This window comes from Camelus bactrianus, chromosome 20 (assembly GCF_048773025.1).
Source record: "Camelus bactrianus isolate YW-2024 breed Bactrian camel chromosome 20, ASM4877302v1, whole genome shotgun sequence".
NCBI classification, from domain to species: domain Eukaryota; kingdom Metazoa; phylum Chordata; class Mammalia; order Artiodactyla; family Camelidae; genus Camelus; species Camelus bactrianus.
The window spans coordinates 39,373,865-39,390,926 of record NC_133558.1 but is presented as its reverse complement, the minus strand read 5'-3'; the positions used below and the strand labels follow the sequence as shown (position 1 = coordinate 39,390,926).

Sequence of the window (17,062 nt, the reverse complement as noted above, 5' to 3'; positions counted from 1 at the left end):
TGTTTTGGGAAAGGGGCTAGTATATTTTCTATACAGTATAACAAAGCAGATTAATTGTTAAATAGTAAATTCTGTGTTAATCTGCCATGTATGGCTTCAACAGTGGTTCTGTGGCAAGTAGATATTCCTGGGTTCTTGCAATGCCCTTTAGCAACAGAAGTGGACAGAGGGAAACTGGATTAAATAGCAGAGCCCTTCCAGATGACTACACTCTTCTGAAAGAATCCCAGCTCTCTGCACAGTTACAGGAAATTGCTCAGTAAATTAAATCAAGATCAACCACTGATCTGTTTAATTTAGACTCAAACATACTGGAATATTCTCCTCAAAATGGGTGCCTCGTTTTAACATTGGGAAATTGCAGTGAATTTTCTTCTTTTGGCCTTTGCAAACCAAGCCAAAATTAGGTTTTGAAATTCACAGGGCATTTAAAAAAAAATCTCATTTATCCAATAGTCATAAAGTCCTTTAAAAAAAATTAAGATAGACCAATGTAAATATAGAAAAATGATCACCAAGGTTACGCTAATTCTTACCTAGTGGTTGACTTATTACTCACTTTCTATTGAATTTCTTATAACCATATATGCTAAAGAAATGGACTCACAATCTTTTTATAAGTAAAAACTGGAATGTGTCCATTAATTTCTTTCTTAATTTCAATTCCATCCTCTTCCAGCTAAAATCAGAAACATCAGTATTTAATTTCCATATTACAAATTCAGTGTACACTTTTGTAATCATTAGACTCTTGATTTTGAGTAATTTCATAGGCATTAGACACCAATATGGTGGGTTATTTTTAAAGTATTCAATATTAGGGCATGTCTTTTGAAGAAGCCATCTAAGTGTTAATTATTAAAGTTCTAAGTAAATATTTATATAGAGGAAAAATAAATCTCAAAATTTTTGGTTAAGTTACATTGTGTTTTATTAGGAGCTGTTTAATAGTTATTTCATATGAACAATGTGAAGTAATTATTCAGTCAATTTTTTCAACTCGATCTCTCTTCCACCGTTTACAAAACAAGATGGTTAGTTATTCTGGAGAGGTTAATGTTTCAGAGCAAGCCATGTGATTTTTGGATAAACCTCTCAACCCTTTGAAGTTTTGTTTCCTTATCTTTAAAGTGAGGGTAAGAAAATCTGCCCTGTTTTCTTCAGAGAGCTGTTGTGAGAATTACATCAATATTATCTTAGATTTTTTAAGTATCAGTGCATATAAAGATAGATAGATACACATATACATGTATGTACACATAATGTCATACACAATATTGGCATCTTACAAATAGATCAATATAATTTCCCTATTTCACAAATAGTACACAAGAAATACAAGATTAGAAAAAGAGGGAAGCAAACTGACATTTGTTTGTTTAGTTATATTTAATAAGTGCCTCCCATCAATTTGGATCCATGTACTAGTTAAGATTAAAACGTTAAGACTTTTCCTAGAAGTGCTCCAACGTTTGCCATTAGAAAGGTAAAGTCTGACTGTTCTTTCCCAAAATATTCCTTGAATATCTTTAAGGAAGATGCTGTACTTGGTGACACTTTTCCTTCTGTGGCAGCTAGCAACGCACTGTTTGGCCCTCGCGGAGTATGTCTCATCTGTAAACTGTCACTAAACCCAGTTCCTTTTGAACCTATTACATTAAGTCAGTCTCTCATTTCTAGACTCGTTTTCAGGCAAACGTGTTTCCTCGAGTGATATAATTAACTGGTAAATTGAAAGATGGAAAATTATGTGGAAAGGACAAATCATTTCCATATTATTTGAAACACAAAAACACCTTGGACTGGAAATCCTGGGAGAATTAATTAATGATCCTCACCATTAACTGAGCAATCAAGACCACCCATGATCAAGTTTTATTTATTAGCATTTCACCTTTTATAATGTCCTATGTTAGAGATCTTCCTAGTCATCTAAACACAAGAAATAAACAATTGTGACTGAGAACCTTACAGTTAATGCTTCCAACAGGCTTTATCTTTTTACTCACAGTAGATAGGACAGTACAGCAGATAGTAGGCAGGATTCTTAAAATAGAGGTTGGAAGACAGTACCTCTCAAAGATCAACACACTTATAAATCAATGTGATCAAACTACTTTGGCATCTCCTTGAATTACAGATTTTGTACTCCTATTTAAAAAAAAAAAATCCCTGAACAATTCTGAAGCTCTGTGACATGCAGTAATTTGTAATTTTTCTAAAAGCACAAATTGGTGCACATTTTGGCTCTTTATTCAACACTGGATGCAGAAATTTTCTTGAAGTGGTAAAAAAAGAAAACAAAAAAACAAAAACAAAAAAACCCCCTACTCTGCTGGTGGATGTAAAAGGAAAGTGCAATGGTCCACAAGGGTGACTTTTCAGATACGGGCAACAGCAGAATATTCTGTATTTGCTATAAAGGCACCGCGTATTTTTACCTTCTAAAGTTACTGCTGTATGTGATAAATTGCACATGATGACAAGTTATGAGAATCTTCAGATGCCAGGACCCTCCATTCCCTCACGGTTGTAAGGGGTGGTCTATCTTTTGTTTTTCATGTTGCCACCTGTTTTGTAATAGCACATCTAAAGGGTCTTTCTCAGTCTTCCAGCTACGTTCATTTTCTTTCTAAATCTATTTTTCCCTTATTCTCATTTTGATATCCTATATATTAAGTATAATAAAATGTGAATACATTATACATTTAAATGGTATGTATCATCTATTTAAGACAACAGATAGTAAAGGAAAACTCCACTTTATTTTTGCAGTCACACAGATCGGGACGAATCAATACAACAGAGAACGCCATCAGTAAACAAGTAAACGGTCATGACTATTTTTCTAGAAATATATTTTTCCAGTTTTATTTTCATTTTTCATTGAAGTTTTATGTCATCCTCCACAAAGGCTAAATTCCACACTTAGACACATAACTCGCACTTAGTCAATGTTAAGATGGGCAAATAAATATAGTTGGGCACAACATAGACTAAGTTGATGTTATTATGCAAGACTTACTTTCTAGCTAATTCAAGAAAAGGCACATTCTGAGTATTTTGGCTTGTGCATATAGAGGCAGTAAGAAATGTATCATCAGACTTCAAAATTAATACTGACCTTGGCAGTATTCATACTAAGAGTGTTTATTCTTATTCCTTTTAACTGGCTTTAAGAATGAATTATACAGCTGCAATTCAGTTTCCTCTAAAATTTAGTTTACGACATAACATGTGATCGAAGTCAGAGGGGATACTAAAGGGTAGGGGTTGAAAATGGAGTCTCTGGGTTTAGAGTCCAACCCACTGCCCAGTGGTGACCGTGAATGGGTCACCTCTTCTCTTAAGCTCAGTCTCCTTATTCAGAAAATGAGAACTTGTATCATAAGGCTGTTGAGAAAAACATATGAAGTCATTCCGAAAATTACTTAATACAGTATTTGGCATGTGTTATGCATTCCCTTGTTGCAAATACCTCTCTAGTCACATTTTTATTGTTACTATTGAAACAATTATACAAACTTATCACTAGTCTTCATTTTTAGCCCTATTTCAATGTGAACAATACATGTGCAACATCATTATAAGATTCTTGTATATCAATGTAACGCATAATACGTGTTATGAACATACCCAATCTATGCTTCCTTATGAATATAACGATGAGCGTTTTTACAGTGGTGTTCTAAAGCCTGCATTATCTGATTTTATTTATATTTAAAATGTCTAAGCTGAAAATCGATTTGGATAATATGAATATTTTTATGGGTTGAACGAGCTTCTATTTGCACATTTGATACCCACCATGAAGATATTTTAAAGTTAAAATATTTTGTCAAGGAAAAATACTTTGGAGGAGAATATTAACTAAATTTAGGAAAGACATACTTATGATTTTACTTGACATACTTCACAGTTCTATTAGTGGGTACCATGATTATTTTTTAACCCATTTTTACCTGTAAGAAACCTGAAACTTGAGAAGTGAAAGTAAGTTTGCATACACTCTAGAGCATGCGCTGTGGGCTAAATTTTCATAATATCACAGTGTAACTTTAATCCTCCACACAAGTCGACCCAATGGAAATGGGCCACTTTTTCATAAAGGAACAAAATTCGTCTCACTTCTGAAAAATTCAAATTGCTCTTATGTATAAAGCAGAATCTCATTCCAAATGAATAAATAAGTAACAAGCAGTTGAAGAATGGAGGAGGAGAAAGAAGTTGAAGAAAATCAGGGGGAATGTAAACCCATTTATTAACAGAGTTATCCCCGAGGAGTAGGATTGTAGACTTGATTTTTACACTAGATATTTACAGTCTAATTTTTACATTAGATATATACAGTCTATTTTCTTAAATCTTGAATATGGTTCCTTTTGTACTTTTTTAAAAAAGGAGACAGTATTAAAAAACAAAAACCTTCCAAAAAATCAACAAGTAACTGGCAATTCTGCCGTTATTGCACGATAACCATTATTGGTCCCGAAATGATTTACTTGTGAGAAATTAAAAAAAAAGTCTTCAAGAAATTAAACCCATTAAAGGAATGATTAAAGGATTCCAGAGAAGTAAGTTTATCTGACAGAATGTGGAATTACTTATTTTAAAAGTTATTGCCTTGTAAGAAAGCAGCATATCTAATGTTAGTTCTAAATAATTATGTATCAGTCAATAAATTTATATTCTTAAATCCATTTATATTCTTAAATCCACAACTGGAAAATAAAAAGAAAAACTATTTTAAAATTAAATACTAATTCCATTATGAAGATTATCTTTATCCAACATGTGAATACAATCTTCTCTGTTCAGGGACATTTAAAACTAACTTCCATCCAGTCACAGATATTATGCACTGATCTTAGTGAATTCCAATAGGAGGTTTATTTCCTTCTAATTTTAAGGTTTATCTTTTGAAATAGAGACACTTTCTTACCTATTGCATCACCTTATGCATTGTAGCTAAGAAATCAAGATGTGATCAGTAGGTTATGTATAAATATTTACAATTATTTGTCTTAACTGAGACGTTTTTCTTTTCATACTGTTTGGCTTACAATGGACATGCACTGATTTCATAATTAACACAATAAATGTTTCTTTATGTGGGGGCCCTGTTGCATAGATGGGACAGAACTCAGTTCTCTATAGTCATCAATTAATTGCCTTTCTCTTTTCTCTCACATCCCATGTACAGTTGGGAAAATGGCAGATACTGATGAGGGAAGGATTAGATGGCATCAGAGAAGCTGAAAAATGTCCTGATGTCATAAAAGGCAGACTGGGATGTCAGAATATAGGAAACATGGTGCACCTTTCTTAGGGCAGACAGAGAATGAGCCAGAAGGGAAGGGATATTTTCCTCCTGGTGGAAGTCATCCTGAGAGGCATCGAGGTGATGGGAAACCTGTGTCTAGAGGTGATATTCTAGGAGAAGGATCCAAGAGTCTCCAAGTTTCTCTTGGAAATTGATCATCCTCTATATCCCACTGGGAAGCATAAAATAGGATGAAACAGAAGCTGGAACGAAATTAGTGTTTAGGAGCTTGTTGCCAATTCTTAAGATGTCTCAGGCTGTACTTGGTTTTGGTAAAGGCGGATAAGCTGGCTGGTGTTAAGGCATCCAGTGGTGTATGAATCAGACAACTTCCTCTCTTATTTTCCCAATTTTTCTCACATAAAGTGTAAGAGACTGAAATATAAAACAGCATATCAAGTGGGGTGACCTTTTTACCCACTGTAAATCATCTTTTGAGTACCAATTAATAAATTCTATGTAAAGAGACTGGAAGATTTTTAGTAAAGATTACTTCATGATGGATACAGAAGACTGGTGCTTCCCCGTTGAAAAGAAAAGCTATCTTACTGTTAACTTAGATATTTTATTAGAAAACTAGAATGTTCAGACACATGCTACGCATTCTATTGGCAACAGGAAATATTTTGTTTTTAAAATATTTAACATTGAGTGATACCTTCACTTTGTGTTGTTAACACATGACTGCATGGCTTATAGAACGATATTTCTGATTTTAACGGACACGGGTACTTTAAAGCAGAGTTCTGGTTTATAGATTGAAGGATAAAAGCCTGAAATTGCTTTCATGCTTATTTAATCATGTGAGGGTTTCTTTTTTAATGTCAAAATAAAACTTAGATTATAAATGAATCCGTTTGTTCTACAAAAGACTGCACCAGGCTTTATGTCAAACGTGGGATATATTCACCTACATTTTCTGATGGAACTGCTGAAAGATGATGAATTTGAGGAAAGGTCAGACTAGATGCACTTCAAGCTAAAATATTTTATCATAATCTTTTTCTGTTTTTAGTCAGTATTCATCATACTGCTACAGAATAGAAATTATGCTATGACTGAGATTTTAGATTCTCTTTTAATCAAATACATTAAAAGTTGGGAATCATCATAGCATTTTGGAAGATGTATGGGTTCTCAAATTTAGTTCTGAATATTGCTTTTGCTATATAATAAAAGCGTGACATCAGCTAAGCCTCTGACCTTCAACTTCCTCTTCCGTAAAATGGGGTTAATTGTACTTTGTTTGCAAGCTTGATGTAAGGATTACAGGTGTTCTATGTACACTTTTATGTGAAAAGTCTTGCCTGCTATGTATGCTTAGAAATCTGATGGCCTCATGATTATTATTGTTACTATTATTAATACTTTGTCCTCATACAAAACACAAATAATGTAATCCGTTTTGTAAATTACCACTCAATTGGATATTTTCAATCATCCAGGGCATAATTTTTGCAGTAAAAATTAACCCTTCCCATGGAACCTGCAGAGTAGCAAACACATGACGTTTATAGTTAACAGGCAGCCTCTTTTTTTTTTTAAGCTGAAGTATAGTCAATTTTCAATGTTGTGTCAGCTTCTGGTGTACAGCATAATGTTTCTGTCATACATATACATACATATATTTGTTTTCATATTCTTTTCCACCATAGGTTACTACAAAACATTGAATATAATTCCCTGTGCTATGCAGTACATATTTGTTGTTTATCTATTTTAGGTATAGTAGATAGTATCTGTAAATCTCAAACTCCCAGTTTATCCCTTTGACCCCCTCCTCCCCACCCAGAAACCATGTTTATTTTCTATGTCTGTCTGTTTCTGTTTTGTAGATAAGTTCATCTGTGTCTTTTTTTTTTTTTTTAAGATTCTGCATATAAGTGATATCACATGGTATTTTTCTTTCTCTTTCTGGCTTACTTCACTTAGAATGACAATCTCTGGGTCCATCCATATGGCTGCAAATGGCATTATTTTACTCTTTTTTATGACTGAGTAGTATTCCATTATACATGTATACCACATCTTCTTTATCTAGTTATCTGTTGGTAGAGATTTAGGTATTTTTCCCATGTCTTGGCTGTTGTATATAGTGCTGCTGTGAACATTGGGGTGCATGTATCTTTTTGACTTAGAGTTCCTTCTGGATATATCCCCAGGAGTGGGATTTCTGGCTCACATGGTAAGTCTATTTTTAGTTTTTTAAGGAATGCCCGTACTGTTTCCCATAATGGCTGCGCCAAACTATATCCCAACAACAGTGTAGAGAGTTCCCTTTTCTCCTCACCCTCTGCACCAATTATCATTTGTGGACTTTTTAATGATGGCCATTCTGACTGGTGTGAGGTGATACCTCATTGTAGTTTTGATTTGCATTTCTCTGATAATTAGTGATACTGACCATTTTTCATGTGCCTTTTGGCCATTTGTGTGTCTTCATTGGAGAATTGCTTGTTGGGTGTTCTGCCCATTTTTGGATTGGGTTTTTTTTTTTTTTATGTTATTAAGCTGTATGAGCTGTTTGAATGTTCTGGAAATTAAGCCCTTGTCAGTTGCATCATCTGCAAATATTTCTTCTGATCCATGGGTGGTCTTTTTGTTTCACTTATGATTTTTTTGCTGTGTAAAGTTTATAAGTTTAACTAGGTCCCATGTGTTTATTTTTGCTTTTCTTTTTGTTGCCTGGGTAGACTGCCCTACGGGAACATTGCTAAGATTTTTTTCAGAAAATGTTTTGCCTATGTTTTCTCCTGGGAGGTTTATCATGTCTTGTCTTATATTTAAGTCTTTAAGCCATTTTGAGTTTATTTTTGTGTGTGGTGTGAGGGAATCTTCTAATTTCATTGATTTACAGGCAGCTGTCGAGCTCCCCCAACACCACTTGCTGAAGAGACTGTCTTTTTTCCATTGTATATTCTTATCTCCTCTTCAAAGACTAATTGACTGTAGGTCTGTGGGTTCATTTCTGGGCTCTCTGTTCTGTTCCACTGAGCCATATGTCTGTTTTTGTACCAACACCATGCTGTGTTGATGACTGTAGCTCTCTGTATTGTCTGAAGTCTGGGAGGGTTATTCCTCCAGCTTTGTTCTTTTTCTTCAGTATGGCTTTTGCAATTCTGGGTCTTTTGTGATTCCATATAAATTTTAGGATTATAGGTTCTATTTCTGTGAAAAGTGTCCTGGGTAATTTGATAGGGATCACATTAAATGTGTAGATTGCTTTGGGTAGTATGGGCACTTAACAATGTTAATCCTTCCAATCCAAGAGCATGGGGTATCTTTGCATTTCTTTAAGTCATCTTTAATTTCCTTAATGAACGTTTTATAGTTCTCTGTGTATAAGTTTTTCACCTCCTTGGTCAGGTTTATTCCTAAGTATTTTATTTTTTTGGATGTGATTTTAAAAGGGATTATTTTTTTACTCTCCTTTCCTGATATTTCAGTGTTAGCATAAAGAAATGCAGCTGGCATTTGTTGTTAATCTTGTATCCTGTTACTTTGCCAATTTTTAAAAATCAGCTCTAGTCATTTTTGTGTGGAGTTAACAGGCCCCCTCTTGATACTGAAATTGAGACTTGATATTTAGCCAACTTAACATATTATTAGTTACTGTTTTCTATTCTCTTTTAAATCCCCCCAAAGCAGACAAGCTTCTGTATTATATTAACCAAAAGACACAGACACAGAGAGCAAATGCTATATAACTAAAGAGTTACATTTTTAAGGGGCATTTGTGGTTTCAAAGTACATCCTTATATATTTTTAATTGAAGAAAGGAACAAGAGTAATATTTTAATAATATAGTTTAAAATTTTTTTCCTTTAAATACCTCCTTTAAAGGTATTTGTAAGAACCTTTAATGCCATTCTGTGCCAAATTTATTTAAAAACGGTTAGGATTTCAATTGTTATTAAGCCAAATGGTCTGAATTCCGTTAATATACTGAAAGTGGAAATTATCTAAATATTACCCTGAAGACCTAAAAATATTATTTGGTCTCATAAATGACATGAAGTGGATTCTGATTTGATCATATTTGAGTGTAGTAAAACTTTTGTTATAGAAATATAAGCAGGCATGAAGACTTTCTTAGTTATTAATGTGTAGTGCCCAAACTTTCGGTGCTTTGATGAGTTCCATGTCGTCAAAGGATCATCAGTGTACCAAGAGCTACAGCATCATCTGAAAAAATGTGTGGAACATGCACATGAATAACGTCAACTACCCTTAGAGCTGGCAGGTACCTGTGAGACAGGAGGGAAGGGGACAGGGCACAACCATTCAAAGCAGGACACAGCCATTAGCACCAGGACGGCGGGAGATTCAACTCCCAGTGGACCTTGAGCTTCAATAGCTGCTCATTGAAATACAGTGTCCTCCCACAGGTGCCAGGACAGGTTCAAGGCTGACCATCAAAGGTCAAAAAGTGGGTGACGGGAATCTCAGCCTCCCCCCCCAAAGTAGCCGGAACAGTCCTCCCGCCTGTCAGCACCTGAAGGCGCTGAGCCCAGAAAACCAGCAGCGCCCACGCCTCGTGGCCACTCCTCTTCTCAGCGAGACAGGCCGCGCCCTGTCTCTGGAGTGTGTGTCTGCTTTTACTTTAAACTGAGCACCCAACCCCCACACCTGGTGGCCTTTCTCTTGTCTTCTGAAGCAGCCTGCACTCTGTCTATGGAGTATGTATCTCTGTGAATAAATCTACCTTTACTCAACGGGGGCTCGCTCTTGAATTCTTTCCCGTGCGAAGCCAAGGACCCACACTTGGCAGGACGTGTCCCAGGGATTCAGCGAGACCTGGGACGTGGCCATCCCCTCGTGCCCCATTTTCCTCTTTCACCTGTGCCTGTCATCTTTGGGAGCCAGCACTTTTGAAATGAGTGAGAGGGGACATGATGTCATGAAGGGATCCAACAGAGCCAGTATCACTGATGGGAGAAGAAAGGTCCAGGTCCCTCCAACCGGGCAAACGGTCACTAGTTAAGGCACTCTTTGAACAGTTTTCATCCTATCGAAGTTTGCTGCTGAGAGGCCAGTAATTTAGGGAAATTCTCTTACCCTGTTGCCAGGGAAACCTACTGTATTCACTTCTATTTTGAAAGTTGGGAAAGTTATGCAATAAATGACTGTGATGTATCCATAATTACATTTTCCTATACTTCAGCTTGATTTCAATCTCAAGTCCCCATACTGCCAAGTGGACAAAAAAAAAATCTCAGCCAGTTCAGGTTAATTTGGGGGATGAGTTCCTCTGTCAACTGAGGACTTCATTTCTGCTGCTCCACTTTTCCTGGGTTGGATTTACGTTTTGGAGGTGCTGGTAGCAGGGAGCAGCTAATCTTGTCACCTCTCAACATTGTATCCACGGATGCCTCTGCATCCTGGTCAGTGCTGGCCTGAGCCAAGACCCCTGCACCATCCCCTGCCTTCCTGCAGAGGTGCCCATCAATGTGTGGTGCTTTGCCACACCCCCTCCACTCTTGCAAGCATGGAAAACATTCTGCAAAAAAATTTTTTTTTCTCTATAGGATTGCACCTAGAACTCACTGACGTGGGGGAATTCAGTGAAGCACGCTGTCTTCCCTGGCTCCGTTTCAGGGTCCAGATCTACTGGAAACTTCTATTGGATAACTAACTTAGTGTACAGAGCCAGACTCGAGAGCACACTAGTATCTTACACTAACATCTCAGATTCTGTTACCCCTTGAGCTCTCTTCTCAGCCTGGACCATGTTTATCTTGTAGATGTACAGAGGCAGGTGGATGGGAGCCTTTCATCTGTTTAATTTTGGATAGGAGCTTTTAAACGCACCGTTAACACACAAACTTTAAAGCTCACTCAGAGCCTACTCAAAATGCAGGCTTTTGAAAGTCAAAAATCCCCTTCCTCACAAATTATTGTTTTTGAGCTTTAAAACCTCTTAACTTTTCATTTAAACTCAACAGCCAAGACTGTTCTCTTCTGCTGTTCAGCCCTGGTGTTTCTGCTATGACAGCCCTGCCCCGAGTTACTGAGTTCAAAGACGGAGTCTGAATGGTGAGAGAGCCACAGGGTTATAAAACAGCAATAATACGGAGGATAAAATAATTGCAATGGACACAAAAGCATATTGATTAATATATCAAAATAGGAGCAAGTTGTGACATTTCTCTGTCATTGCTTTACAGGATCAAGCCTATCGTTTTAAAAGAATCAAAGGATAATAACACACAGGACAGCTGGACTAGACATTCTTTCTCTCCTTGTTTTATAAAAACAATACCATTTTTTAAAAGTCAAATCAGATACCTGGTAAGTTACTGATAAATAAAACTTCAGAATTGCGTCCTCTGGGACATTTGATCTTTGATTCTGCAGCTTAGCAAAGAGACTTGCTTAGTGGAAGCCCATATGTAATTAATATTGAATCTTAGAAAAGTGACTCAATGACGTTTGCCTTGTTTCCTTGGGACAGTTTCCTTAGGGAGAGCTCTGGCGTGTTACTGCAAACCTACAGTGGCTTCCTTTTATTTCCCCCATAAAATTCAAATAATTTAATACAACACTCAGAGACCATCGTGACCTGACTCAGCCCCACCTCCCCAGGCTTGGTTTTGCTCGGAGCCTTTAGGAATTGGGCTGTCAGGGCCCACCGACCTTCTGTTTTCCCCTCAACCACTCCCTGAGCTTTTCCGACTCCATGAATGGACTCAGCGCATTCCCTCCCCCAGGTGGGGCTCCCTTCTCCATCAGTGAACGGCCCGGCCCTTTCATCCTGTGGTACCCCCAGTCTCCGTTCTACACCTAGTCATAAGGCGTCTCGGGGCTCTCCCCCCTCTCTCCCACGGCACGTGTCTAAGGTGACCTCTACCAGGGATATTTGTGCAGTGAGAAGTGGCCCAGACCCTGAAGGAGGAAACTTGGGCTCTACCCCTGTTTCAAATCTCCTGGCAAAACCGTTTCATTTCTCGGGTCTGTCTGTGGCTCTCATAACTGACCCTGCACTGTTTCCAGTCTGAGGTCTATTGGCTACAGTTTTCAACTCCTTTGCAGAGAAGTCAAGTCTCCATTTTCAATAGCGGTTGAAAATGTGGTTTTCTTTCTTTTTTTTTTTTTTTTTTTAACAAATACAGGTTGTACTTAGTAAATATTTGCTGAATCAAAGTGGCAGATGAGAAATAAGAAGTTGACTGATAAATCCCATGGGATAAATGGGGAAAATCAGGGTAAGTTTGTTTTATTTGACTAAATAAATAGTAATGTTAATAAATATTATCTTAGTGACAGAGGGCAGGCGAGGGCTTACTTACGGGGCTCCCTCTCCTGTCCTTTCCATCTCAGTCAACAGTTGCAATTTCCTTCTCGTATGTCTGCAGAATCAAACTTTTAAGACTTCCTGTGTACAATTAGCAGTTCGTAGAAGAGAGGAGGGCTGAAGACTGACTACAAATTCATGTTTCCTTTGACAAGCTTCTGAATACACTCAGAAAGCCTTGCCAGGTAAATACAAAGTTAGATCACTTTATTTCAGAGAAGCTAAAAATAACTCAGTTCCTTGGCAACAATGTAAACCTTCTTTTGCAAGCAGCATTTGGTGTTCTGGCTTAACTGCAAAGCTTCATTTTGGCAAAGACTGTTTATCTCAGAGAAGATCAACATAAACTTACCTCTGTCTTTGTTAGCCCATCACACCTGCTATTCAATTATGTGCTCTTTGCTTGTGGGTACCTGGAATAGTGAGAAAGAATAGAAAAATCAATTAAATATGACTCAACAGCAGTGTGTCAAAGCCAAACATTTACAATTTTAATTGATGACAGACACACACTTCATAAAACTATTAGCATGCAACTCCCAGCTGCAAAAACTGAACAGCAATGTGCCTAAGCTGGTTAGCAGCAAAAAAGTAAACCAATCACATTGACAAAAGCCACCGTAAACAAAAAAACTGTATTTAAAAGAGGAACAGTTTTGGCATTCGTCCCTAGTATCGAGTCTTTCATTTTCTTTTTTTCCATCAAAATTTAGCTTACGTTTGATGTTAGCAAGAGTTGCATTACTATTATTGCTAATTTTAGTTCTGTTTATTGCCTTGAGGGTTATATATTGTAAAATAACTTTGGTGCCTCTAGTTAATTTTAATTAGTTGTTTTAATAACCTATAGACCTATTTGTTATGTTTTTGTAGGTTTACTTTTTTAACAATTAGGAACTTAATAACTGAGAATCTTTACCATTACTGTGGCATAGGCAAAATTACAGAGTTACTCTGAGTGTTACCTGTTTAACGTTTAGTCATCCTTTGAGTCCTGCGACATATTTCCTTAATAATCAACAGCCAGCAAGTCTGATAGTCTCAAAAGAAATATCAGCCCTCTAAACTGCCTTCAAGGGCGGTGATATTTAGCACTGAAAATTACAAATAAAGTTTTTGAGGTTGAATAGCAACAACTGGCCAGTGACACGGATGATTTGTTTGTCAAAACAAATTGTTATCAACTACGCAAATGAAGTCCACACACTCCTTTGAGTGAAAACAATACGGTGAGTGTACGCAATGCTTACATGTTGGATGGGATCTTTAATGTGCGGGAAACTCAAAGGTTGAAGAACTAGGCATTTAGACAGTGGTAAGTGGTAATCTTACCTCTTTATTCTCCATTAGTCTTTCTCACGAGAGACATGCTAATGCAAACAAGTCAACCAGAATTTGTGTTTAGCAAGATAAAGCTTAGAGGATAGTTTAAAATCCGTTTATTCTTCTAAATCCACTTTTTCCATTAACATGTTATATAGACATTAGTGTTCACTAACCATGATTCATGTCACAGGTTAGTTTGTTAACTTTTAAATTATTTAACAACCAGAAGTTATTAATACACTTTTAAAGTATTACACAAATATCTTAAAAAACAGGCTTGGGTTCATTTTTGTAATTTTTAAATAGAAAACATTTTAGGCGTCTCTTGAAGAAGAAATAAAGCAGGCATTTAAAGCTAGAAAACAAGTGATTCCAAATTTAGTTTTTACAAAAGTTTTCAGCTTTATTGACAAATTATGGCAAACATATTTGACAAATTGTGGTTTCCTATTTAGAGAAGCTTACACATGGAACTTTATGTGTGTTGTGTTTTTCTTTGTTTTAACAAATACAGGTTAAAACACTGAACAAATTCAGTTAGCTACATACATACAGTAGCTGCTTGTTTTCAACCCCATTAAAACAGCATTAAAATTAAATTTACAAACTTAATATCAAACATCTCCATCTAACTAACAGATATTAAAAGACAGGTTAAAACATCTTATCTACAACTTTATTATAGCTAGTTCAAATATCATGTTACAGTCTTTTAGCAACCCTAAACAAAGTTTTTGCTAGTTGAGACTCCGAATGTGTTAACAGGTTCATGCTCTTTCTTAAAAAAAAAAAAAAAAAAAAAAGGAAAAGAAAGAAAGAAAAAGAAAAAAATAAAAGATTACACACAACAATGAAAACAACCCAGAATCGCATCTTGCTGAGTGGTTTATAGACAGCGCTTGCCAATGTCTTTTTTTTTTTAGTCTGTTTTGTAAAATAATAGTAGTGTCAATGTCACGCCAACAGCATAGGGGAAATACAAGAACTCCGTGGGCGCAATCATGAGCCGTTATCCCAAGAATAGGAACAACAAAAAAAAGGACTATTACTTGTCATGTTGCTGTTTACGTGGAGACCTCAGGCTATGACCCGTCTTTGCGGCGAGGTCACGGTGAGGAGGCCCCTCAGTATCTACCGTAGGGGTGCTCCCTGCGGCCCCCTCGGGCTGGCCTTGGCGGCAGCGCCTTCAGGCTGGAGCGGGGCGCGGCCCATTCCTCTGGTGCTGCGGACGAGAGAAGATGGGCACACTCACTTGGCTTCACTCACAGTCATTTAAGATGCAACATTCGATGCCCTGATCACACAGGCAGGCACTTGGTTTTCACGATGATGCTTAAGAGAATGCAAGAATAGTTTACACTTTTCCTGAGAGATACATTGATGGGGTCAAAGTTGGCTTTAAAAAAAGAAAAGAAAAGAAAAACACCAACCCCCCCTGCCAAAAAAAAAAAAATGCAACAATTCAAAAGAGAATAGAAGATCTTAACACAGAAGACTCAAGCCTCACTACACTTTCCACACAGTGACAGCTTCCCAAAAAGTATCTATTTATGCAAGCACTTGGAATTAAACTTGCAGGGTATCTTTCAAAGCAGAGAAAGTTAAAAGTCCATTTATTAGGAGTGAAATGGAAAGAGGAGCATCGGTGTAAACCACCCCCATGAATCTGTCAAGTCTTTGTGCCCAGAAGGGAAACGTCGTGTTCCTTCATGGGGCCAAGGGCTTCATACTGGGTTTACGGTGATTTATGGGATTCCAGAAACTAGGTTATCTGAGTCTTTCAGGCAGAATTCAGCTCTTCATTAGGGAGCAGATTACACTCATTGGGCTATGGTGGAAGGAAGTATGGACATTAACAAAAGGGGATTTCTAGAAAGAGACACACTGACATTCATAGCTCATATAAAATGGGGTGGTGATGGATACGGCTGGGAAAAAAATCATTGCAGGTCAAGCCCAACTGATGTAAAGCATGTATCTCTGGATAGTCCAAGTGCCTCTAAGAATATGGCTAGCAAAAAGCAATAAGAAAAGTTTAAATTGCATTTACTGTACTACAAGGCAAGGGATAATGACGTATAATACGGAAAAATGAAAAAGAGTTGGAGCAGTATGGGGAGAAATAGCATTAAATGGGCAAACATTAGGTTTCTCAGGCTCTCATTCACCAGGAGACCTTTATTACGAACGGTATTTGATGATAAGTGAAAAATTATCTCTCTTACTATTTCAGGTCCACACTTTTGTTTATTTCAATATGTGATAGGACATAAAATAGACGTGAGGCCCTAAGTAAGTATGAGAAATGTTACCTCGCTCAGAACAGCTCTGCCTAGATCAGGAGTTGGCAAACCATGGCCTGAGAGCCACGTTCGGCCAGCTGCCTGTCTCTGTGAATGAGATTCTCCCGGAACACAAATGTGCCTATTTTTTGCCCTATTGTACGTGGCTACCTTCACTCTACAAAGGAGGACTTGAGTAACTGTGACAGACACCACACTCCCTGCAAAGCCGAAACTATTTACACTCTGGGCTTTTACAGGAAAAGTTTGCAGCCCCACTCTCGATCACGTCTTTTTTTTTGGTGGGAGATCGTGGATGTGGGTCTTTCTGATGTGACCCCCTGAGGACAGGAATTTACCCCTAAGCTGCCAGACTTTCTCAACACAGACATTTTGGAGAAGAAGTTTATGTATGTACTTGATTGGAATTAAATAAAACTTTCTTTGACGCACTGGAAGGGAAAATGGATTTTGCTTGCCAAGTTTGAAAGTGACTTGTCAGCCTTATGTAATGTGAATTTTACACTTTGTCTATAAATAGTCAACAATATGTCAATGTCCTTATCCTCTAGTGGTAAAATATACCCCGGAACGTAGTGCTTTTTGCTTCACTTGTTCTAGAACGTTAGCGATCCCTGGATTGCAGTCTACGGATTTTAGAAACTGAGCTAATACAGGTTTCAAGTTTTCCCAGGAGATGGAAGTCCTGGAGCATTCTCGGATGCTGAGTGTTCCTGGGAGGTTCTGCAAAACAGCAGAACAACTGCGGGCAGGGAAGTGTGGTAAAAACTCCCTCACTGACTTGGCTTTACTAGACTTCTATCTAAAGCTCCAGGG

At 37.3% G+C, this 17,062-nt stretch overlaps 1 protein-coding gene across 3 annotated transcripts in view; it reads right to left on the bottom strand.

Moving 5' to 3' along the window:
* KHDRBS2 (KH RNA binding domain containing, signal transduction associated 2) overlaps window positions 1-17,062 on the bottom strand; it is a 644,953-nt gene that overhangs the window by 128,191 nt on the left and 499,700 nt on the right. For all 3 annotated transcript variants that reach the window (XM_074348987.1, XM_074348989.1, XM_074348988.1), the window contains exons 9-10: window positions 14,993-15,165; window positions 12,970-13,030 (exon numbers count right to left, since the gene is read on the bottom strand). In XM_074348987.1, the coding sequence (XP_074205088.1) occupies window positions 15,068-15,165 (98 nt within the window). In that variant the 3' untranslated portion in view covers window positions 12,970-13,030; window positions 14,993-15,067. The remainder of the gene's footprint in view (window positions 1-12,969; window positions 13,031-14,992; window positions 15,166-17,062) is intronic.